Source organism: Protopterus annectens, chromosome 2.part1, assembly GCF_019279795.1.
Source record: "Protopterus annectens isolate FY-2018-M chromosome 2.part1, PAN1.0, whole genome shotgun sequence".
Taxonomy (NCBI): Eukaryota; Metazoa; Chordata; order Ceratodontiformes; family Protopteridae; genus Protopterus; species Protopterus annectens.
In genome coordinates this window covers 176,689,457-176,716,647 of record NC_056729.1, presented here as the reverse complement: position 1 = coordinate 176,716,647, position 27,191 = coordinate 176,689,457, and the positions used below count along the sequence as shown (strand labels likewise).

The following is a 27,191-nucleotide window of genomic DNA, read 5'->3' as shown; positions in this document are numbered from 1 at the left end:
GCAAAGAATGTTGTAAATCTCCATAATAAAGACTTGTTGTTGCAAACATGGACCATAAACATTTAGGAAAAGGACTGGCTTGGTAGAGTTAGGGATAGTAGATGTGAAAAAGCACCATCTACCATTTTAATCAGAACTGAATTCTGTGATTACCCCCTGAAATTATTTTTTAATTATAATGACCACCCCCTTTGAGTTAGAACAGTCACCCACAGCTATGATAGATCTTATCCATTTTCTGTTAGTTTCTTTCTCTCAGTCTTCCTTGCGCATATGTGTTTCTTGCACAAAACAGATATTAGCCTGAGATTTGAACACAAGATGCATCAACAAGCTTTTCTTAGCTCTATTTTGTTGTCCTTTTATGTTCCATGAGTCAATGGACCAACCCATGATCAGTGACGATGAGTTAGGAGCTTGACTGACCATTTTATGGTTAGGAGCTTGACTGACCATTTTATCGGAAAAAGTTCCAATACCACATAAAAGGGGGAGATGAGATATAACATTGGGAAAATGAAGGAAACAGAGATCCACTTCGACCTTTTAACTTTTATAAATAGAATTACAACAATAGAGGTAGCACAGTTCTCCTTCAGACAGAACCCGGTGCCTAGCCACCCAAACCCCCTTAGTGAAGAAGTACAATAACTTTAGCATAAGTGACAAAACTTTTTGAATAACAATTGTGGCAATGCAAGAAGAATAAACACCTTCAAGAATATGAGAAAATCAGATAGTAAGATCAAAAGTACTAAACATATGTACAATAGAATACTCATCCAAAAACTGATCATCTTAGAACGCTACTTTAATGAATCCACGAGCATCCACTAAAAGCGCGAGGTTAGGAGAAGTAAGGAAAAATTCTGATAATCATTAAATTATTTTAAATAAAAAAAGTGAGTAACACATGAAGTAGGCTAAAGTGCACTAGACAGTAGACTAAGAAAGACAATATAAATATAAATCCTCATGCAATTTAACTATGAGAATAGAATAGTATTGGTGGATAATAAACGACTTAATTTTAATGAAGAAGCTGTAAATCGAAACAGTTTAATAACCATAAATGTGTGTTTAGCAATGAATATAAAACACCAAACTGTAGTTTTCTCTGAACAATAAGATACCTCACAATAGATGCTAGTATCTGAACCAGACAGTCATCACTACTATAATTCTATTCACTTCCAGCAAATCATTGTGCCGGGTCTTTTAAGTCATGTTACCAGTTTCGTTATGACATCTAGTAAATTTTGAACTTGGCTACTTTATTATTTACTACTGAGACTCTATCATTCAGCTATGTGCAATAGTTTTGCTGCCTCAGTTTTGCTGAAGTGATATCATATGACCTCAAGGTTTGTAATGGATTGAAGAAACTGCTGCCCATTAAAAGAAACAAGAAGAATGAACCACTTCCTCTTGAATAGCCTTCAGCTCTGGTATACTAAGTCCAGGTTGAAATAGGGCAGCCGCTCAGCTAGCGAGAATGTTAACTGATAAGGTGGCGTATCATGACAGTAGCAGGTAAAACCCAAACAAAATTTCCATAGCCTACCTGATGTGCCCTAGAAGCCACACAGCAAGAAGTACCTCCTTACAATAATTGAAGCAGCCAGGACGCATTTCAACCATCAGAGTTGGAAACTAGCTTAACCACACTACAGAACGCAGAGCAAAGTCACAGAAGTAGCTCGTACAACTGCTGGCAAAATATCTGGAGGGGGATCCTTTATGTTGGAGTAACAGGAAGTTGTGAATAAAAGTGGCTCCTTAGACAACCAAATGAAACCAGTTTGGTTCCTAGCTTAAAATAAAGAACAGGGTGTAATCAAGCATTTAATAAACTTCAGACAAGGTTGAAAAACAACACTGACCATCGGAGGAGAGAATGCAAATAATATTGTGCTTTCTGGTGAGTAGAAATCCAGAGCTTAGCCTTAGTTAATAAAGCATTAATTAATGTAGTATACTACAGCTCTGGTGATTTATTGAAAGCTTTGAGGAATGCCTCTCTAGCCTCCTACAGAGAACTGACAGCATATCTTGTATCACTGATGAAAAAGATTAGCATGTTTAGGTAACACATTTGGAACTTGATTCCTTTTTTAATTGACTCAGTGCAAAACGGAGCTAGTTTTTGTCTGCTTTCCTTAATAGAGAGAGGAAGGTCTTGTGAAAAGGTTAATTTATAGTTATTCCAGGTAAATGTTTTTTGTTTTTTGGCAGGATTTTCTGAGTGTCTTGGAAGTTTAATAACCTGGTGTAGACTTGTCGTGGAGCCGTGGAGTCCTGGTGTTTGTGCAGGGCACGGTTGTCTCTTTCAACTGTTATGTCAGCGGTGATACCATCCGAACGCAGGAGCAGCTAAAAAATCTGATAGGTTATACTTGATTTTCATATTTCTCGGAGAGCCCTCTGATCAAAATGTTGTTGCGTCGACTTCTTGCCTCAAGGTCCATTAGTTTTAGCTGAAGATCATTTATGCATGTTATTTTGGTGTGAAGCTCTTCAATTAAAGTTTGTATTTGAGATTCATTAGACTGAGTCTTGTGTTCAAGGGTGTACACTCTGTCAGCGATTTGGTTAATAGTATTTCCAAACTTGGTAAGTTTCTCAGAAAATCCTTATATGGCCAGTTGAATGGGTTGGAGAGCTTGTTTCAGTTCATCCAAGAGGAAGTTAGTTTCAGCTTTGGCTTTAGCGCTGGATTTACTGTTATCTAATAACTGCTTGTTAACTTTCTGCCTTTTGGAGGCTACCTCGTTTTCTGGAGAGAATATTGTTGATAATTTTGCTTTTGTAGTTTGCGTCTCCATAGTGTTTTGTTCATTTGCCATGATGATCTGAACCAACTTTGTTTAACAGACGTGCAGAGGATAGTTTTAGGCCCTTAGAATACACGTGGCTGGAGCAGCAGGACAGACTAAGGGCTAATTAAGTTGTTTTTTGTTCTTGAAAGAGCTCAATAAACCGAGAATCCAGGAAATTAATGATAAAGCAGCTTTCCCCTCTTCAGATCATAACTACAGTAAATCAAAAGTGAAGATTTTCCTTTGTAACTATAACTGAGGTAGGCAGCTCTGTAGAGAGGGTGCACACTAGATGACCACCATCGTGGAATCGACAGACATTTTATAGCAAGTAGAAATCCTGCAAGCAGCAACTAACAGTTGCTTGTCATCAAAGCTTATCTCCTTACAAATCATTGATTACAGCTGTGTAACTGACCCATTACAACCAAGGGTATAATAACAGTAATAATAACAAAACATTTTTTTTTTTTTTTGTTATTTTTACACAGAGGTGCTTCTGCTAACAAGATGTTGCTACTGAGAGCCTTCAGGTAGGGGAAAACCAGCAACCATCTTCCTGATCACAGTTTCCACTTTAACAAAGAAAGAATGAATGCCAGACAGAACAAACAGGAAGCCCCACACAAAAGACCCCCAGCCAGTCAAAGGCTTCCACTGCACCAAAGGTGAAACATCTGAGTGAAGAAACACCATACATACACATGCACGCACATATATATATATATATATATATATATATATATAAAAACGTATGATACTTTTTTATAAAGATTAGCAGAAACACAACCAAAGAAAATAAGGTCACATCCAATTATATCTAATGACTGAAGGACTGAAATGACAACAAAGTGTTCTTTAGCTCCTTCCCTGTCTAGCATAACTTCAAAAAAATGACTGGCAAACAATGATGCAATGGCTAGAACAAAAACAACCCTTATCACTAATGTCAAGCAGCCACAACCCCAAACAAGCTGACACTTGGACAACACACCCACCAATGCAATGCAGCAACCTCCACCTACTACAAAACCATCTCTTAAAATTTCAGGCAGTCAATGAAATTGCCCTCAAAGCAAAATAGTCTGGGTCTAATAATACTGAAACTAACAAAAAACAGGAGACCAGGCTACAATTCTTATCACAACATGACCAGAGTATGAAGAAGACAACCAGACAAATAAGCTAACTGTATATGTATTAAAGTGAATGAGTGTTTTCAGCTTCATTACAACAGCGGAGCAGTATACTTACCCTCCTAGTTGCAGCTGACTAGGACTGCTGGGGTGTTACAACAAAGGGGTGGAGTAAGCCCACCAACAAGCTGTCTCATTACGGTTGGAAAGCAGCAGGGCAACAGCTCAATCTGCACAGCAAACTTCACTTGCACACACACAGGAGTGGATTATTTGTAAAATTAATTATTTTTATCAAAATAAAACACTCATATACAAACAATGCTATACAATCAGGATACATATGCAGGTTACAAAAATACAGAACCACACGCATCCATCAACAGACCTGTACTTAGCAAAAACAACTCATAACACTGCATGGTTATGTTAACAGTACCATACTGTATCTTATGAATGGTGCACAATACGAAAACACTAAATCACAGACAGCAGTGATAGCTGGAAATGCAGTGTAGACGTCCATCGGTGTGAAACGTCTGGCCAAGCTGCTAGGCCTACACTGCTTCTGTCTGCTGTAACATCTTCCTTGGGGAAAGTCTCATTCAGTGAACACGACTAAGGAGGTGGTGGTTCTATGTTACAGGAATTCACAGATTTCAGAATTCAGCTAGTAAGTTTTACACTAAAATGTACCATTAAATCTTGGAACTTAGGGAAATCTAGACATTCATCACAGATTTGACTAAGTTGACCAGCATGACAAAATATAGGCAAAAACATTATGCTTTGAAGAGGAATACAAAAATAAAATCAATGACAAGCTCCTGGTAAAGTTACTAGCAATGCACATTCTCATGAGAAATAATCAAAGCTGTGCTAATACATAACCTGAGAGTTTTGAAATTATATTACTTCAGTATACAGAGGTGCCTACCATTAGAACACTTGAATGAATATTTGAGAAGCACTGCAAGGTACTTACCAGAAGCTCTTGAATGGAGTAGTTAGTTCAAAATTTTTGCGATCCAAATCCTTTACTGTTGCAACATTTAATTCTATGACAGTGATACCAAGCCCAGTTTTAAAGTCCTAAATTGAAGCACATATATTATATAATTTAGTGTTATATGTCTGACAAAGTTGTCCTGTTGCAAGTCTAAAAAACAGAACCCAATGATACAATGCTTTGCAATTAATTTATTTTTGAAAGACTGTTTAAACACACATATATATATATATATATATATATATATATATATATATATATATATATATATGTATATATACACACACACACACACACACACACACACACATACACATACATATATGTTTTTTTTTTCACAGAAAGAGAAAAATTGATTTAAAGCAACTATATTTATGTGCCTTTTATTGCATTTATTGACCAGGGCACAGCACTGATTCACAGCATGAATGTTTGTTATCTGCACTTCCTTTCACACTTAAATACAACACAATGAATTTTTATTGTGTTTTCGAACTCCAGGAAGCTCACCACAGCCACGAGTAGTAGAATAATGTTATCCACTGTTTATCATAATGTGTGGATGATACAGCTGTTGACAGATTAAATCTAGCATGCTAGCTGCAATAACAATAGAAGAACATACAAGTTATGATATTAAGGACAATGCATAGTCCTCTGTTATTAATAACTCTGCTTTTCAGCTGAGAGACTACCATGGAAATAATCAGATCATCAATGGCAAAATTGAGAGCTTTGTCACCATGGCAACCGTGATGACACATTTTGTTAAAGGATCACATATCTTTCTTTCTAATATATTGTTGTATAAAAGAATTTAAACAGGTGGCATGTTCGTTTTCTTCTATGCAAATATTTCCAAGTTCTGACTGTGAATTACACATACCTGCCTTTTGCTGTATTCCTGCACTTCATTAACTACACTGACATTGCCATATAACAGATTACAGCATTCTTTTGCAGACTGTTTAATAACTAAAGCAAGCATGGCCTCAAAATGAAAAAAAAAAAAAAATATATATATATATATATATATATATATATATATATATATATATATATATATATATATATATATATATATATATATATTGCTGTAGCATTGACAATAATGAAATCTGAAATGTGCAGCCATTAACACAATGCTATAACTTATGCATTAGGAAATACTTTTAAATTCATGATGATATTGACTAAAGAATACATTGTTTACATTTGGTAAAGTACATTCTGAACACTGGTTTTGCAAGAACAAACAAAATATTAATAAATCAATATTGATTATATGCCATCCAGTGTAATACAGTTATGGGGTAAATGCTTTGTAGTACGCAGGCCTCTGTTTAGCAGTAGCTGAGTTCAGTACTTGAAGTGACACAATGCAGCACAGTTGCTCAGTCAGGCAATAAATTAATAAATAACTACTGTTATAGTCAAGAAAAAGGTAACAAAAGCAATTAAAACAAAATTAGCTCTCTAGTAAAGTGTGTGGTATCTGACACACAGTATAATAACACAAATGCAGAATAGGTGTCGATACCATGGGATGATGAAAACTAGGGCCATGAAAATCACTTCAACAACAACACTAAACTGCATTTGTGTGCTATATACAATATGGAATAAAACTGGAGCAAAAAATGTTGGAAAAATCTGTTTCCTAAAAATCTTTAGATCATTGCATACAAATATAATAAAGTCTGCTGGAATTTCAGAAGAGTGCTGTTCCACTTATCAACCATTTGTTATCACATTTGCATCATCAGAAGTTTGCACCACATGATACAGAATCAGGGAGTAATTGGTCAGCTGCTCATTATAGAGTAAATACAAAAACAAGCTTATTAGACTTAATAAATGTAATTCCAATGAAGTAACTAAAGTAAAAAATTGTATTTTAGAAGCAAAAAGCACAATGAAATGAAGAACAGAACAATGAATCACACGAAAAGGTAAAATGATGGAAATCCTTTGATCAGTCCTGAACTGTAACTGATCAACCTTCGGAAACATTAGGTCGTTAATTCTGTATAAGGCCTGATAAAAATCAAGAATAGACAACATACTGCTTACAAATTGAAATGATGACACTAAAGCTTCCCACCAGCTCTATAATTCTTTTACAAAACTACCTGATGTCAAAACAGATATCAAATGCCATGATTTGGCAGACATTTTGCTAACTGAAGAAAATAGCAAATCATTGCTGTTTACAATAAAAAAATCAAGCAACAAGTGAATAAAATTGTGTGTGTGTGTGTGTGTGTGTGTGTGTGTGTGTGTGTGTGTGTGTGTGTGTGTGTGTGTGTGTGTGTGTGTGTGTGTGAGGCAGAGTGCTGTAGTCTACCCCGCCACCCAAGAAGCAGTTCCAATCAAAATGCAGCTAAGATATTTGAAAATAGCGCTACACAAGTTAAACTCAGTGTTCTGTCATCCTGAGGTGCATCATATGGGTGGATATCTCTGGCTGTAATATCCCACAAGATTACAACAGTGTATGTCTTATTGTCTAAGGTTGTTTATTCAATACAAGTTTGATTGCACTACTGTATGAAAAAGCTCTACCTACTATGATCCCTTAGAAATTTAAGAAAACATAAGATGAGGTAGCAATGGAGATGTTTACACTTATGAGTATGTGTTCTGTTCTTAAAATGGTGAAAATGATGAGAGGGCAAGGATATGACTTAATAAAAAGGAAACTGGAAAAGTATTTTCAAAGCCTTTGCACAGTGTGACATTTATCAGGACTGTAGTTTGGATATTCAAAAAGATTGGAGGTCTGTAAAGCTGTGGGTTCAGATGTTTTACATGACTGATTGATTTGTTTGCCTTTATTGACTGGGATAAAACCCATTATCAGCAGAGGCCTGGGGAGAAGAGCTTCACATTTAAGTTACACATTATCTGTATTTACCACTGTAGGGTAAAAACATCTACTTTAGACAATTTTTAATTGTTTTTTACATGAATGTAGCAGCTTAACACAAATAGCAAGAGAGAAATTAGCTTAAATTGGCTAATTATTGAACAGAGGCATAACATACAATAACAGTTAATGTATTTATTTATAGCATGACGGCCGCAGGGAAAAGATCAAGCTGGGATGTTTTTGAGTTTAGTAATAATTTACAGACAGACAAGTAGAATGTAACTTAGTAATTAATGAGAGATATGAAAGGCGAAGTTATGGCAATGAACAAGATGATAAATAGACAGAGGAAGAATTATAGTTAGTGGTGGAGTGTGAGAGTAGGAGGAAAATTCATAGTTTAGGAAATAAGTGCATTATGAGGAGCAGCAATAAGGTTCAAAAAGATTGGGAAGCCAAAATGCTGTTTAAGCAACGTTGTGAAACTATTTAAGTTTTTCTATCTGTTTTAACTGTGTGGGGTTTCATTCTAGAACCGCAATATATAATGAGTAGAGAGAGTCTCCAGCAGTGTCGAAAGTCTTACTGACGGACAATAAAATATATTGCTAGAGTGCAGGTCTCTAGTGAGTGAACAGTACAGTAGAGTATTTTGTAATGCTGGGCATTTGTCTGGAGAGTACGATAGGTTGTAGGCTATGATTTTTTGTGAGTATGTCAACTGGTTTTGGAGTTCAAGCCACTTTAATTTTTTACTGTAAGGCAGTGGTGTGTTTTATAAGGTTGTTGTATTGCAAATTTAGCTATTTTGTACTAGAAGCATGCTAGATTACTTTTATACATAGTGCTGATACTTGTACGACTAGAGAAAATATATGACAGAGAAGGAAGGAAGTGTGTTGCTGCTAACGTAATCCTTGTTTGATCTGACACATAGTGTTTGGCCCTATAGAGGGAGATGAGTTCTGAGTGAGTTTTCTTGATGAAATGAAGTATGTGGTGATCAAATTTGAGGTTGTCATCTATTATGATTCAGAGTAGTTTAGTTTGGCTTACGGTTTCTATTTTTTGTGTTATTACTTGAGATAATATGAAATGTGTGTTTGTGGTTAAGGTGTTGTTTTGGAATAAATAGCATGTCTTTTTTTTTTTTTTGGCATTAAGCAGCAAGTGAGATTTGTTTAGCCATATTTAAAATCAGTGACTGAGTTTTGAGTGATTTCCTGTAATTCTGTTATGGATGGAGCACAGCAAATAAGGCTGAATCATTAGCATATTGTAAGAGAGTGGCCAGTGTTGTAGAGGTATGAAGTTTATTTATGAAAATATTAAATAGAAGGGGACCAAGTACTCACCATTGGGGAACACCAACAGAGATTGGTTGAAATGCTGAAACGTTGTGTTGCTATTTATTTGCCTGCTGTCAATATCATAAAAAACTATGAAAGCAGGAGGGGGAGGGGTAAGTGAGACCTAGTACTGCAAGTTCAGAGAAGAACTTTTAGTGAGACACACCATCAATTACATTGGAAAGGTCAAGGAAAAGTGAAGAAACAAGTTTGCCCTAATTTCTATACTGGTTTGCTATACTGTTGAAGTTCAGGAGGGCAGTAGTAGTACTGTGGTTGGGCCTGAAATAGTATTGGGTATTGGAGGGGAGGTTGTGTTTGGTTATATGTTTCACAAGCTGAGAATGAATATATTTCTCGAGGATTTTGGAGAGGGGTGACAGGATATCAATAAGTCTGTAGTTTATTAACTCTGCTGAAGTCTCTCCTTTGTGAAGGGGTATAGTAATGGATTTTTTCAGATGGATGGGACATCAGTTATTAACCAGCTGATTAGAATGGAGACAGGGAAGGCTATTGCATCTGCACCTATTTTGAAGAACTCAGTCTGAAGGTTATCAGCAGATGAGGTTGTTCCTTTTAATTTGGCTAGTAATTTTTATGGCTAATGTTGGGACAGCCTGAAAACTAAAAGATAGCGTGTTGCTTTTGAGAACAGATGGAATTTGGAGGAGTGAAGTGAGATGGTCATTGATTAGTGATAGAACTGAGTGGCTAAAATGAGTGCCAACCTGAGTGGCAATGGACTCTGTTGTTTGAAGTAGAAGGAGAGGGTGAAGTGGTATGGCTGGGATGTAACAGTTCCGAGAGAACCAAAACAGCTTATGGTTGCTTTGGTGCTTTTTTAGGAGATTACTGTAGTATGACTTCTTGTCAGATTTAACAAGAATATGGGTACAGTTTCTGAGATCTGAACGTTTGGTTGGCATGTTGTGTTTTATTCCTATACCATTCTTTCCATGCATTACATCTTTGCAGCATGAGCTGTTTGGTCTCTTTTGTCAGCCATGGTGCTGTGTTAGATTTTACTGCTCTTGTCCTAAGTGACGCTGAATCATTTAGTATTTTAGGAAGGTATAACTGAAGTGAGTAACTTCTTCATCTAGGGTCATTACTCTTAATACATTCCAGTTGTAGTGGGACAGGTCTGTAATAAACATGTCTTTGTTAACTATGGTTAAATTGCATACTTATTTATTATTTCTTTGGGTGAACCCTGTTGTTTTCTAACTACATAGGTTGGGAGGTGGTCACCTATAGTATCTGGTAATCTACCAGAAGATGTTATATTTTAGGGTCTGTTTGTCAATACCCAGTCCAGTGTGGACTCCTGTTGGTGCTGTTGTCGACTCTGGTGGATGAGCGTATTAGTTGGGTGAAGCCAGATAGGTGAATGGAGTCCTTGTGACTGCCACTCTTTTGTGTTGCTAGTCTATATTTATGTCATCTAAGATGAAGGTTTCCTGGGGAATGTTGTTAGATATCCAGCATACAATATTTTTGGCTATGGAGGCAAAGATAAACAGTCTATGCAAGCACTTTTAGCTTAAGTAATGGTAAAGAGACCCATTTAAAATCATGTGTATTGCTAATTATGGAATAAAAATGCTTAGTTATTAGATGTGGATATACAAACTCATTCATAGCCCAAATTAAATTATCTAACAATGGATAAACTATTAAAGTTTGGGCTCCAACAAGAATTAGCGACAGCACTTGGTAGTCTTTTTCAATCATAGTCTAACCACCAGCTTCCTCCCAGATGAATGGAAAATGGCCACCATTATTCCCTTGCACAAAGGTGGTGCTTCCACTGACCTTAGGAAAAATAGACCTATTCACCTGACTAGCCTTATCTGTAAGGCCATGGAGCGAATCACCACGGATCTTATCAACAAAGATATAGGTAAACTCCAAACACTTGACCTACTCAGTTTGGATTTGTCAAAAGGGAGAGCATGCCTGTTAAACCTGGTGAACTTCTTTGAGACAGTCATGGCCCTGGACAAAGGGAGTTGTGTGCATACAACCTAACTAGACTTAGCCAAGGCTTTGACACTAACCCCCACTCAGGCATCATCGACAAACTCTCACAGCTAAGTTTCAACCCTTACATCATTAGATGGGTCACTAACTGGCTCACTGATAGAACAGGAAACAGACTAAATTGTAGGACAAACCACGTTGACAAATAAGATATCCAACGAGTCACGGAGACTGAGAAAGACAAAGGTTTAGACTTGTCCTTATACATATATATACTTGCTTTGTGTATTCCTTTTGTGTACTGTTTTGTGACTTTAGCGAAGTGCTGATCAAACTGTTTCTAATAGAATATAATACACATAATATACAAATATACATTAGGAAGGCCACTTAACTATTTTAGTGACCATCTACTTTACTTACCTTATAGGCACCATAGATTGAAATATCCCTGTTGAACTTCAGTTATTTGTGTAGTGTGAACCTGCTTGTTATTATTATTACTGACAACTGACAACTGTTCAATTATATTGTATTTATAGTTATATATGTACATACATTTTTTAACATTCTGACTGTTAGAGGTCTTCTTGTCCTGGTATATATATACATATACACATACATTAGTTTTAGGGTTGTTTGCGAGTTGACTTAGTGTGTGTGTGTGTGTGTGTGTGTGTATATATGTATATACATATATATATATACACACACATTTTTTAGGCAATGAACATATATACATACTTTTTGGGTAGCAAGTACATATGCATATATATATTTTATTAGTAATGTATTTGTTGACCAGTAGGTGTTTATACAAGCTTTTAATGTATATTATAATTTTTTTACTTTGTTATGAAACTCCACCACTTTAACCCGTAATTGATGCATTAACCATGTGGGGTTAGTGATGGTAGTATAAATTGTTAATTAGCTTGAGTGTTAATTGTCTGAAGAAGTTGCTCATGCTGTGAGCGACGAAAAGCGCTTTACGTTTACTTTGTGAATAAACCTTTGTCTTTCTCAGTCTCCGTGACTCGTTGGATATCTTATTTGTCACTGATAGAACACCTATAGTCAAAATAGGGAAATCTACCTCTAACAGCAGACCTGTAACCAGTGGTGTTCCACAGGGTCAGTCCTGTGACCTCATCTGTTTGGAATCTATTTCTTCGAAGTACAAGCAAAAACTAAAGGTCTGTGGCTGACAATGTTTGCTGATGAGTGCAAACTGGGAGTGTTCATAGAATCCGCAAATGATGTCAACATCCTACAAGAGAGTCTTACACAAACAAATGATTGGTGCCAATGTCATGGCCTTCAACTCAATGCAAAAAATGTTTTCATCATCTCTTTCAGTAAAAGCAATGTTCCTGCTAACTACCACATCAATAGCAACACCCTAAGTATGCATTCAGTAGTGACAGACCTGGGCACACAGGTTGACAGCAACCTTACCTTTGATCACTATGTCTCTACAGTGGTAAGAAGGGCATTCTATAATGCTCATCTCATAAGTAAGGGCATTGCCTCCAGAAAAAATGATGTTATAATTTCCCTGGACTCTTTCCTCATTAGGCCAGTAACTGAGTACAACACCCCTTTTGGTATGTACCTTTCCAAGCACCTGCAGCAACTAGATAGACCACAAAGGTTCCTCACAAGGAAAATTCAAGGTCTTCAGCATCTGTCCTATGTGGATTGTCTGAAATCACTGTCACTTTATTCCATTTCATACAGACTACTCAGAGGTGATCTCTGCCTTGCATATAAGCAATCTCTGACCCTACTTTTTTAGAAATGCTGCATATCTGTAAGTCAAATGGTACACGGGCTACTCACTCTATTATTTATTCCTTATTTATTTAACATTTGTTAACTGGGAAAGTCTGACTTGGAACAAAGCCAATTTTCAGTGGAGGCCCAGGGAGAAATGTGCCAGACACATGTCTTTATAATGTGGGAGGAAACCAGAGCATCTGGAGGAAACCCACACGAACGCAGGGAGGACATGCAGACTCCACATAGAAGGCACCCCAGCCAAGAATTGAACAGGAGAATGTCTTGCTGTGAGGCAACAATGCTACCACTACACCACTGCGCTATCCTAAAGACCTTAACCTGGTATGACATTAATAGAACCTGCTGGAGGGACAGATTTGTCTCCCAGAGGTTACCACACTTTTGGAACAGACTCCCACTTCATGTCAAACAGAGCACCTCACTGGCCCTCTTAAAAAGCAATCTCAGCGATTAGATGGGTAATCATAAATTCACCCCAAGGTTTCCAGCTGTGTCCCACTTGGACAGGGGCAATAGGTGCTGATCATCGAAATAAAGGTAGAATTTGGCTAGGCTTGTAAGGGCCCTATGGCCATTAGCCTAGTAACTTCCTATAATCCTATGAAGTGGGAGGAGGTGGGGAGGGAGGCAGTCACGGATGTTTCCTTAACCTGAACTGATGCAGTTGCTTTTACAATTAACTGAGAAGAAGATGTAAGCCTTGCTAACAAGTAATTTAACAGGAACTGCTAGCTCAGTTATCAACTAACAATAAAGACATACAGCACAGTTAACTTGTATTTGCTACTTCATATGCCTTTTGCAAACTGAAAAATCGAAAGCAAAATGTTGTACACAGCAGGTTCAGTGGTAGATGTACAATGCTTTATAGTATTTTGTAAAAGAAGAACCCAAATTGTAGCTTGATGTAATATTTTGAAGATGCCATGTCACTGATAAAGCAAAAAATATATATACATGAGTTACATAAGGTACTCCATAATGCAATCAATACATTATGGTAGTTGTTTTATGTTAATTATCAGTTTTTAACTTTGGTAGATAAAGCATAAAACAATAAAGCATAAAACATCATTTGAGGCTGAGTGGAATAACTGAAGTTGTGGAAGGTGTGGACCAGCTGAATTTTGTAAAAAGGAAGTTGGCACTTCAGGTTGGGTTTACAAAGAAGTCACTTGGAACTGAAACAAATACTTGCCTGTCTTAAATTTAACTGAAGAGAAATCTAGTAAACCATGAAAAAATTACACATTTGTTGCCTATGTATGAAAAAGAACAAATGCTATGGCAGTTTTATCAGCCAAGACAGATTTAAAAGGGCAGCTAGGTTAGTACTTACATATGAACCTGTATGGAAGAATGATCCCTAGAACGTACAGGTCACAATTGTTCTAGCTTTACATTTCAGCAAAGACTACAACTTCTAGAGATTATCCATGAATGCAGAAGAAGGAAGACTAATATAAAGTTATTTCCCAATGGTACTTTAGGATTCATACCAAAATGCTTGCAGGTTTTCATTAAAACAAAGATGGTGATGGTTAAGCTGAAAGAATTGACACAAACGGCTGACGATGATGATAATGATGCTGAAGAAAGAGAAACACTTATCTCTACTAAGATATTATCCCTGCACGTCCAGAGATGAACAGAATTATCAAGATACGATTAAGGGGATGCATCCATGTTTGCTGGATGGTCAATTTATCTACTTAAAACATATACTTTTGGTTGCTGCATTCTGGGTTATGAAACTAATGTGGAGAAAATGGAATTTCTTTTGCATACTTTGGAAACAACGAGCACATAAGTTTTTCCTGTTTAGTAAAGTGCTGCTAAAAGGCACAGATTTTTGACTTTTTACATAATTTTCTTAAATATGCAAGACTGTGCTTTATGTTGGAGATTAAGGATGTGACTTCATTATATTGAAATTACATCATGTTGTTTTAATTAAACATAATATAGAAAATGACATCAGTATGTTGACAATGGGAAACTGTATGCATGTTAAAACAATGGACACATATTGGATTTATCTGCCTCACTACAGCTTACTAAAAAGTTTAAAATTAGTTCTTTGATTTGCTACTTAAACTGCTCATAAATGAAACATTATAAAAGCGTACTTTGTTACCTTACACTTTACATGGAGGCATTACTAGTGCTGCAAAATAAACAGGATTATCCTTTTATTTACTCTCCCAGCTGGAAGAAGTATACAATGGAATTTCTATGTATTTTATTGATGTATTTGAGATATGGATAAAAAAATCATGGAAATCACTTGTTGAGAATATGCAATATTATTGCTACATTTATAGTCAGTGATGTAACATATTTTCTCAGTATTATTACTATTACTATAATCATAATTTATTTTTCTTTCTCATTTTTATATGGAGTATACAAGTATATTGTTACTGCCCTTGAGAGGGGGGTTCACCTGTAATGGATTGGGAAATTTAGACACTTATGATGTCAGATATTGTAAGCATAAAAGTATAGGCTAAAAGATTATTTTCTAAAACAGGGTAGAATATTAGTGTATATTACTAGATCTCCTTGTTATAGCTTGTTAGCTTAATTACCAATTCAGGTTGCAAATCTGTTAAGAACGGTTTGCTGAATTTGAATAATTTATAAAACTTGTTTTTTTGCGACATAGTACATTATTTAAAACAATTCAAATGGATTTAAGAAGAGCACAACCCTTGTTTTGTGTTTACTGAATGTTGGAGCCTTTAGAAACAGATATATGGCACCAGTAAGAGAATAATATCAACCTATTAATAACAATAAGGTGAGGTGGCACATTGCACAATAGGTAACATTATCACCTTAAACAAGGCGTTCTTTGGTTTGATACTTGACTGGGGTACCTTGTGTTTTTGAGTCTGCATGTCCTCCCTGTATTTATGTGGGTCTTCTCTAGGTGTTCCAATTTCCTTCCACATTGCAAAGACATGATGTGAGGTGGCTCAGGGACTTTAAACTGCCTATATTTGTGAGTGGGGCAGAATAATCTGGCAACGTAGTTCTGTTTCCCTGATTGACTTGAAAACTCCACAGGTTCATTTTAGGAGTTAGATGCAATTGGTAAGAAAAAAGGTGAGCAAGTTACTGAATTCCAAATGAAGGTGAATAAATACTGTAATAATGTTAAGGTACACTGGATATTACACAAGTCGTGAGTGCCAAGTTATAACAGAATCTGTTTTACTAAAGAGCAATAAAAAATACTGAAAATGAAGGGGGCTTAAGATTTAAAGATATTTGATGAGAATTGAAGTATGTGTGCCTCAGAGACAGTTATGCACTGTGTTGCTTTGGTGAGAATAATGCAAATGCCTCCCTTATATGGCAGTTAGTTAAGCACAGAAATAAAATGAAGATTGTTGTGCATCTCTGTTAAGACAGTCAGGGTAGTTAAATCACGCAGATAAAAATGACAAGCCATGAGATAATATCAAATTAAACTGATTAGGGAATCTGATTTAACATGTTCAGAAATGCTAATGCTGTCTTCAGTCAGAACTGCACAACTTGTTTCGATAGATGCGTTTCTTAACAACTGACTGAATTTATAAAGTTGACTGGGTATTTTGACATTATTGATGAATTGGAAGATACTTACATTTATTCAAGGATGCTTGTTGTTTATAAACATTATAAAAGGCAGCAGACAAATTATCTAGCTCTTATACTGAAACTGTGAAGATTATCATTAATCTACTGGATTTTATATGACCAATACAATGAAAGGGATAGAAAACTTAATTGGCCTACTGGTTAGGGACATTATTTTACTGTGAAATATTACTGTCATTATCAAGGCAAATGGTAAAGAAGAAGGGGAATATATATTTTCAATTACTGAATATAAACAGGTAATGGTGAGTTAAAATGTTTCAAAATGGCATCCTTTATGTGTAAATATAAAAATAATTCTTGGTGGCCCTGCTATAAGGAGACAAATGAAAATGGCAATTTATGCTGTTTTAAGCTGGATTCTGACCATGAGCAAAATAATGATGAGACATTATTCACGTATTCTGATTCTTCTTTAAGGTCAATTGTGCCAACGTGCTTTACACATGGAAAGACAGAAGACGGCATAACCTCAAGTACATAAAATGCACAAGTGCTGCCTTCTATTTGATAATAACATTAAATAATCTACTAAGGTTTATTGTGTCTCTCATCAGTTATCTGAAATAACTGACCAGAAAAGTGAGACTGAAGAGATCAGGGGAATGAGAGAGGTTGTTGTCGAGGTCATGGAAGCATGATGGGAAAGAGGAATGATGTGTTAGAGAAACTGGTACAAGCTGACTGTTGTAAAGACAGGATGTCTCTTAGAATGGAGGTCCCAGAGGTGGAGTGAAGTCTCCAGGATAGTTTTTAGCCTTTTTAAAACAGTGTAAGAAACTTTTCTGTGTGGAAGATTTTCAGTCCATATATTTCTAGTTAATCACTGTATATTAATCATATCAGACAAAAGTAGTAGAAGTAACGAACGTAAACTCATCTTAAGTCAAAACAAAACAAAAATTATAATAGAAAATATATAATTGTACAGCATTACTAAGTATTCGAAACTAATCCAAGCAATGCAGGCAGTCTGTTTCCAGTTGAAAATCCTTTATTAAGTACACAGACAAGCGATCCAAGTAAAACAAAAATAGAGTAATAATTTCCTCACAAGCTTTCTAAATATATATATATATATATATATATATATATATATATATATATATACACTTTTTATCAGGCATGGGAGTGGTTTACTGTGCTGTAAAACAAAGTGTTATTGGTACACATGTTAAATTCACATCCCTTCCCCCATCAGTGTGACATTCGAGCTGGTCCTGCCCTACTTAGTAGCTGTCATAAGAATATATAACCCTTATGTACTTTAAATAAAATTTATAATGATGTGGTACCTCTTATTTAACCAAATTATTAAGTAGATTATTAAGTCTGTGATTTTATAATATACTACATGGCTGGAAATATATCAACCTTAGTTCATTTGGCAATCAAAAAATATATATATATAAATATATACATATACATTTTGCATGTAAAAATCAATTTCTATTTTCATAACCTATTGTTAACAAAGATCGCTTTCGTCCTTCTAGACTTCTTCAGGCCTGTGTACAAGAACCCTAAAAAACTATATAATTGTATAATTAGTTAGTATTATTACACATCATTTTGAATAAAGTGGAAAAAAGAACCAGAAAAAAAATAAAAATAAGAAAAAATGTATGTATGATGATGGAAACAAAATATACACTTAAATTTCAACTGATTTAAAATGGTATTTAAAACCAATTTGTAGAATAAAATAAAATAAAATACAATTAGTCATGTAAACAATATGGCAATTTTCTAAGTTCCAGTGCACTTTTAATTGAACAGTAGTAGTTTAGTCCAGGCTTCCTAAAAGAGTTTAGCTTTAATTGCCATATGAGTTCATGTTTCTCCAGAATATTCGGGATTTCTCCTTCAAGATCACCCATGTCTATGCAATCCAGGATCTGGAACTTAAAACCTGTGTGCCTTTTATGAAGAGAAAGGTGTTTGGCTAGTGCATTATTTTTACATCCAGAGCAGATTTTTGACAGTTGACATGAAATCCTAAGCTTGAGTTTATTTATAGTCTTGCCCAAATAGAATGCATCACATTCATTGCACTGTGCCCTGTAAATTACTTTTTTAGTGTTACAGTCACCCCCTGCACTGGTTTTAATGATCTTCTTTAAATAAGGGCAATAAAAACTATCACCTTGCTGTATAAATATACAAAATGTCCAATTAGTTTTACATCTTTTAGTGCTTTTCTCACATGGTCTAGGTTTAAATTCAACAAAACTTCTAACGTTCTTGGCCTTCCTATAAACAAATGATGGGGCTTCACCTAAGATGTTAATCAGAAAAGGGTTTCCTGTGACAATGTCCCAGTTTTCTTCAATAATATTTTTGATACTGTGATAATCCAAAGTGTATGTCAGGATGCAGCTATTTTTGCATTTGTTATTCTCTGTGGAATTAGCTTAACATTTTTCTACTGGGGAGGTTGAGTGAAGGTGTTTCAGTCCTTTTCAGTTCCATAATGGGTTCTAGGATGTTTTTTAACATCTGACTTTCATAGCCTCTCAATAGAAAATCATTCTCTAAGTTGTTCAGGTTTCTCAAAAATGGTTCCATCTCTGTGGTAATTCGAGCTAATCTACAGCCTTGAGACTTCATTACATTATACTTGGTTTTTGTAGGATGTAGACTTTTACTGTGGTGTAATAAGTTAACCCTTGTTGGTTTTCTGAATAGATCAGTGGTGATTCTGTTATTGTTGGTGTCCTTGGAAATCTTCATATCTAAGAAAGTGGTTGAAGTACAGCTATGGGAAGAAGTAAACTTCAGGAAGGGGGTTGTTTGATTGAGGTAAGTGATAAAATCTCCAAGCTGCAAGGTGTCACCTTCCCACACAATAAAGACATTATCAATAAAACATAAATATCATGTGATATGCTGCATGTAATCTGTGTTGTTTAACACAAAGTCCTCCTCCCATTTGCCCAGGGCTATGTTATCTTTGCTGGTGGCCATGGCAGCCCCTATTGCTATACCAGTTTTTGGTTTGTAGTGTTTGCCATTGAAAGTAAAGAAATTGAAGTCCAGTACAAGATTAATGAGCTTGCTTAACTTTTGCAGTTGTGCCTGTGTACCCTGATTATGTTTCTTAAAAGACTCCATAGCTGCTGTTATACAGTAATTGTGAGGGAGCACTGTGTACAAGGATTCCACATCAATAGTTACCAAAATATTGTCAGCTTCCACTGTAATGTTTTTTATTTTCTTCAAAAAATCAATTGAATCTCTTATGTATGAATTATTCTTTTCTGCTAGAGATTTCAGTAAGTAATCAAGGTAAACGGCTGTGGCTTCAGTAAGGGAACCTCCACTTGCTACCACCGGTCTATAAGGTGGGTCTTCTCTGTTCTTGTGTGGCTTTGGTATTCCAAAAAAGTAAGGTAAACATGGGCATGGGCTCCATAAATAATTATAAAGATTTTCACTGATAAGTTTTTCTTCCCATAATGTGGAGAGATTAGTGTTCCATAAATCATATGCTCTTTTTATGTCATCCATGGTAAATAACTCATAAAATCTGTTATCCTCCAGCATGTTCTCTATCTTTTGGTTGTAGCTAGTGGTATGAGTCACAGATATACCTCCTCCCTTGTCTGCCTTCATTACACGCCTGGATTTATCATTGCCTAGCTCAAGCAATGCTTTTCTTTCTCCCTGTGTTAAGTTATAAAGTTTTTTCTTAGGAGGTTTTTTAGGCAGTTTCCTGATATCCATCTCACATTTCACTTCGAAAGCAGCTAGTGTTTGATGTAGTGGTAGACAATAGCTGGTAGGCCTTTTTATAGTTTCATGAATAGGCTTATTTTCAGGGACATTACTTTTGCCATGAAATTGTACCCTTAAGTTGAGATTCCTCACAAACATTTTAAGGTCTATCAGTACCTGAGCAATCTCACTCCTGCAGCTTGGTACAAAAGTAAGTCCTTTGGACAACACACTTTTTTCCTCTTCAGTCAGTGCTTTAACAGAGTGGTTCCAGATAAGTAGAGCACCTGTTATTGTGGTACCTGTTGTTGTTATTGTACCTGTTATTGTGATTTTTAGCCTTTTTATTTTCAAGGCATGTAACTATCAAAGGCTGGTAGTTGCACTATAATAGCTAAATATTTAACAGGATTACCATACTCAAAATAGGAACTGAGAGAAAGGATGTGGACAAATTGGCTAGAAAAATCAGCAGAAGGCAGACTTAACATAAAAAATCATTTACTTGGTAGAGTAGTAGAATTTAACACAGAGCAGGAAAGTCTAAGAAAACAGCAACATAAAAATAACTGCAGTAAGTGGTTAAGTAAATACATTATAAAAGATTTAGCAAAAAAAAAAATAGGAAAAGTAGAAAAATAGAGAATGGAGCTTGGAAATGGAATATTATGAAGAAAGAGGGAAGGCACATGTAGAATGACATAGCTTGAATACTTGTGCGATGAAAGGAGATACTGCCATCACAGCTAACTGGAATGTTGTAAATAATTATATGTCATTGGTGAATATCAAATCAGTTATACAAGATGCTTGTGGTACAAATGTATTAGAACTGTATGTTATGTGTATATCAAACTGCTTGTACAGATGTGTGTTGGTAGAGTGCTGTGTTTTAAATGTAACCAAACTGTGCCCTACTGGAAGAGAACAGAAATATACATGCTCTATTTTATCTATTTACATGTACATATTTTAACAATGGAAACTAGAACACAGGAGGTTAACCTCAGTCCAGCAAACTTTAGAAAAATATCTGACATTAAATTATTTTATAGGCTAGGCCATAAAAGATTCTATCTTTCAGTTCTCAATGCAGTAAGAGAGTCTGTGCTAGGAAGCTTTCTGTATTGTCTTTAAGGTGAAATAATTACTAGTCTTGAAAGCATGAAGGAATGCAATTATTTTATGAATTCCAGCATCTGCCAAACATCTGAGAAAAGCCCTTGTCTATGTATTTTTATACAGGTAGATGTTAAATGCTACCAGCTGCCCTCTATGATTGTTTTGCCTGGGAACTAGGGTCAGACGACAAGAAGTGATGGCATTCTGCAAGCTAACCCAGCAGTAATACTTTGGATATCATTTTGAGAAGTCTCTTAGTGAGACAGATCATTTTGAATTGTGTCTTGAACCTGACAACAACATTAAGAACCATTCACCACATCTGCTTTGCTCTAATGAAGTAAGTTTCTAGGGAACAGTATAACTATCTTAGATACAGTCAGGAATATAGTGAAGCATAGTTTAGATATTTTTCTTTATTTGAGACTGTCCTGCAATGTTGTTTTGAACCTCAATCTCACTGTGAATATATATCTAGTGTTGTCTTGTTCTTTTATTATTTATTATTAAATATATTTAAATGTGTCATTGTGGTTGACATGTGTAGAGATATTTAAGTTTTGAGAGTACTTGCATATTTATTTGGTGACACTGTGTGGGCTTCTCCAAATAGCTTTGTTGTTGGTCAAACTACCATTTATATTACTATTAATATTACACAGCAAGACTGGACACCTGTTGTTAAAGGGCCTTAAAGTAGCTGATAAGGAGTGACAGGTGGCAGTGGAAAATACCTTATAGTCTGGGCAGAATGAGGCATAGCTAGTAAACCTGTATCAGGCTCTCCCAAGTGTGTATGTGTGTGTGTAAATCAAACCTGAAACTGTGTGTGTGTGTCAAGCTGCCTGGGGCAGGGAGATGAAGCACTGGTTGGACAGAGGGTGCTGGATATGTTGGCTTGGTCACTCAACTGAGATCTCAACTCTATAGCTGTGCCATTGGGTAGTCTTTTTGGGGATCTGGAAGAAGAGGGAGAAACCAACCCCGGACAGACAGTGATCTCTATGTGCTCTTAAGAGAAATTGTACTTGATGCAGAGAACTGTATCTGGAAATACTGTGTGTGTACTTGTTATCCTCCCAGTGAATGTCCCTCACTGTTGCCAGTGGTGAGGATTGAGGCTCCTTGATTATTGGTCCAGTGGTGGGTCATCATAACCTGAATAAGAGAAGTTAGTTGCAGCAAATTAGTTAGAATATGTATAGAACTTTGAGAATGGGCTGGCAAAGGATGGAGTAAAGCAAAAGTTATTGCAAAATACAGTTTATGGAGAGGAAAACAGACACAGTGAATATGACGGGTGGAGTAACTAGAGGATCATAGGAATTACAAAGCAATGAGCTACATGGCTATTATTGCCTCCTCAGTACCCACCCTTAGGCAGCACAGTAATGACCTCACTTCTCAGCAGAGTGGCAATGACCTCACTTCCCAGTTGCCATATAACTTCTATGATCCTTTTTGTGTATGAAAGGAAAAGACTGGAATATTTAGTTAAAATACATGAGGAGAAGGAATCAGTTACTGCTTACTGAGAATGATAGACTGGAATGAAAACATGCAGGTAGACTCTTAAAGTGAGTTTGGGGGGGTATACAGGGAGGAAGGAAAGTGAATATAAGTATTGGTTAGTTAACATCATTGCTTCTCAGTTTTGAAGATTTTGGGGTGAGTGTTGTGAAGGAAAACCAGTTTGCCTTCATCTCTGAATCACTGACTCTTGTTAATCTCTTTGAGATGTTTTAACTTTTTTCTGAACTACTTAAATCAGGTTCTAATTATTTTGTGTAGGCCGTTCAAGTCTGGTGGAACTAAATTCATGAAACTATTTTTATTTGTATGCTTCAAAATGCAAGGTCTGTGTAAGTCATTAAGGCCCTCAAAATTTTTTTATGTGGTCACATGCAGGGGTTTTTCTAAGAATTTGTTGCAGACACAGAGGGACAATAACTGCAGCAAAGGAACCTCAATACAAGTTAAGATAGGAGAAGTGCTGTGCTACCAGTTATTGGAAGCCAACCAAGATTCTGCAGTGTTTTACAATGTTGCTCTCTGCATGGTCACAGAGTCTACTTTATGTGGTCTGTGGTAGGTATGTATTATGGGATGGGTGTATAGCTCTAATGGAATATCATACTCTAATCTTGAAATTAGTACTCCTTTTCTAAGGCTGGACAATTTCGCACTGCTTAGCATGCCTTTAACTCTGTAAGCCTTCTATCTACTATTAAATCACTTTGACTAGACAAAGTGATGGAAGGGTCATGATGAAGTGATATGAGGATTGTTGATTTAACACAGTCAAATATGCTGTTTTTTTTATTGTCCTTTCATTTTTGTGCAGTATCAAATAAAATGCATTAACAAAATTATTGCTGATTATGATGGAGTAAGAAGATGTTTATTGTGAACAAAGTATTTGAATGTTGAAGTGAAGTACTTTTGGAGAGTAGGTTCAATTTCTGTTGAAGAAGAGGCAGAGCAATATAGAAGTATGTCATCAGAGCAGAGTACTAGGTAATCATGTGTGACTACGATGGTGATGTCATTTATATATAGAGAAAGAACACGGCACCAGGACAAGTACCATCCTCCGAGTCACACTCATGGCAAAGTTACCTGTGGTTGAGAGGAGGTTTATGTACAGTTTATTATGGATTCCAATGGTAGCATAGTCTGAGAACTAGGAAGTCATATTTATACTATAGCTTACATACTATATGCTTTGCAAAAGGAGATGGCTGTTAAGCCCCCCACTTGCCTTTTTGGGGGCTATAAACTGTTTGCACATATCTGTTTCTTCTCTGTGGTATTACAGATGTATATTAGTGTTGGAACTGAATCCGAATGAATTGATGGATAAATCACAGAGCTCTTCGGAGCCTATGAAATCTGTTGCGGACAGTGATGGGTCAACTACTAATGGGAATATACCCCAGATTACTAGTCAGATGAATGAAGAACAGGTTCAAATAGTGAGACTGAAGATAACCTCAAATATCAGAGTGAGTAATCCGGTGACTGCAGAGTTGGTGTCCCGAGTATCTCAACCCTCTACTCCTATTTTTTTGGCCGAAGCTCTTCCCCTCAGGCAAGAAAAATGGGTGGGACGCTCTTGAAGTCGAAAGAGGAGATTGAGACTAACCTGAGCCCCAGAAGACAAGCAGAAGGGGCCTGTGACTCGGAGTCACAAGCAGGTGACTTAATATTCAACCTGTCCACCTTTGAACTTACAAATGAACAATGTAATGTTCTGAACAAAGATCTTTCCTTTCTTCCTGCCAGTAGAAGTGACCTGGCTGATAGTATTTTAGAACTTAGAATGTTTGCCAGAAATGTAACACTTAATGTTTTGTTTCCAGTGAAAAATTAAGCACTTAATGTTTTTAAGAAGCCAAGTCTGTTTACACTAGATTTTCGGCCAGTGCTAGAAGCCTTTATTAATATGTGTGAAAATGACATAAGGGCTTGTAATGATGTAAAATAAAAGAAGGGGACCTTTTTAAATTTAACATAGGTTCATAGGTAGGTACTAGGCTATTTGCCCAAAGGCATTTATAAGGCTAGCCAGAATGTGTTGGCTTTCACCACCCCCTTAGATTCATTCCCTGTCTCTGTCCAGCAGTGCCACTAAAGTGATCCACGGGGTAAACTTTCTGTTTCCCATCCACTCGTCAAGGATTCTTTTGAAGAGTGTTAGCAAGGAGCTCTGCATAATGTAGATTGGAATCTTGTTCCAAAGCATGGGAAGTCTCTGGGACAGGAATCTATCCCTCCAGCACGACCTATTTATTGTTGTGGTGAGGTTTAGATCCCTAGAGCATGTGGCTCGAGGGGATAAGGTTTTCTTTAGGTGGAGCATATCCATCAATTCTGGGTTGGACATGGCCTTGTATGTCAGGCAGAGATCACCTCTGAGTAGGCAGTATGCAACCAAGTACAGCTGGAGTTTCTTCAGTCAAGCTGCATAGGGCATCTGTTTGAGGCCAGTGATCCTCTTAGTGAGGTAATTCTGTGGTCTTTCCAGCTGTTGCAGGAGTCTTATAAGGTACATCCCAAATGGGGCGTTGTATTCTATGATGGGTCTGATGAGTGATGAGTAGAGGGGCACAATGACCTCTTTTGATCTGGATGCAAATCTTTTTGTGATTAGGTGGGCCATGTAGAAGGCTTTTCTAACCACTTTGGCAGTGTGATTATCAAAGGTGAGATTACTATCTACTTGGGTCCCCAGATCCCTTATTACGTCTTCCATATTTAGGGGACTTCCACCTATGTGGTAGTTTGTGGGTACTTTGTTTTTTCCAAAGGGGATGACTATGCACTTTTTGGCATTTAGCTTGAGGCCATGATTTTGACACCAGGTATCCATCTCAGTGAGACCCTTTTGGAGGATGTCTGTGTCAGCCGGATAGTCAGTTATAGCCCCTAGTTTGCAGTCGTCTGTGAACTTGGTTAGCCATAGTCCTCTTGTGCTTGCCTGTACCTCTGAGACGTATATGCGGAACAGGACGGGTCCTAGGACTGAGCCCTGGGGAACGCCACTTGTAACTGGTTTAGAGTCAGACCTAGCTCCCACAACTCTCACCATGTGGGTTCTGTCCATGTGAGTTCTGTCCGTGAGCCAGTTGGCAACCCATCTTGTGATGCAGGGGTTTAGGTTCAGGCTGGTGAGCTTGTCTATAATACCAGAATGGGGAATGGCGTCGAAGGCCTTTGCAAGGTCTAGGTAGGCTGTGTGTACCAACTTTCCCTCATCTATAGCTTTGGTAACTGTCTCAAAGAAGTCCACCAGGTTTAGGAGGCATGATATGCCCTTAATAAAGCCGGACTGGGTAGAGTCCAGTGTTTGGAGGTTCCCAATGTCTCTGTTAATGAGTTCAATGATGATGCGCTCCATAGCCTTGCAGACCAATCTAGTCAGGCTTATAGGGCGATAGTTCCCATTGTCTGTTGTGGCTCCACCTTTGTGGAGCGGAATAACCATTGCTGTGCGTCACTCTATGGGTATGTAGCCTGTGGAGAGGCTGAGTTTGAATGGTGTGTTTAGGTGAGGGGTTAGTTCATCTTTGAGCTCATGTAGGATGCAGCCTGGGACACCATCCAGTCCCACTGATGCTGTGTTTTTGGCGTTGGAGAGGGCTGTTTTAACCTGAGCATCTGATTTCAGGGACTCTACATTCTTCTGTTAAGATTATGGGCCTTTTTGGGGGTGAGGGGGGGTGAGGTTTGCACTGAACCTGTCTGCCAGGATGTTGGCGGTATCAATCAGTTCAGTGTATTTTGTGCCATTCTGCACAAACTCTGAGCAGATCTGAGCATTGCCACTTAGATTCTTGACATAGCTAAAGAATGCCTTGTGGTTATCATTGGAGTCCTTGGCAATTTTTCTTTCGAAGCTCGCCTTGGATGATTTTATGAGGGATCATAGTTTCTTCCTGATACTGATCAGGGATGTCTTCTCTTCTTGGGATTTTACTCTTTTCTGTACTAGTTTCCTCCTTCTATTGTATAACTTGTTTATGGCAGGAGTCCACCAGACTTGTTTCCTTTTGTTGGAGGACTGAGTCTTGGTTTTGCTTGGGATGGCACAATCCATGCATTCTTGTAGGTGCCCGTAGAATGCATTAGTAAAGGATTTTGCAGCTTGAACAGCATTATCCTTCAGCATGGGAGCTTTGAAACTATCCACCTCAGTCTTAAGTAACATGAAGTTTGCTTTTGAAA

The 27,191-nt window shown here is 36.9% G+C and overlaps 1 protein-coding gene across 1 annotated transcript in view; it reads right to left on the bottom strand.

The window, feature by feature from the left end:
• ARAP2 (ArfGAP with RhoGAP domain, ankyrin repeat and PH domain 2) overlaps positions 1 to 27,191 on the bottom strand; it is a 2,678,178-nt gene that overhangs the window by 1,300,008 nt on the left and 1,350,979 nt on the right. Inside the window, exon 10 of the mRNA XM_044062089.1 lies at positions 4,941 to 5,047. Coding sequence (XP_043918024.1) covers positions 4,941 to 5,047 — 107 coding nt within the window. The remainder of the gene's footprint in view (positions 1 to 4,940; positions 5,048 to 27,191) is intronic.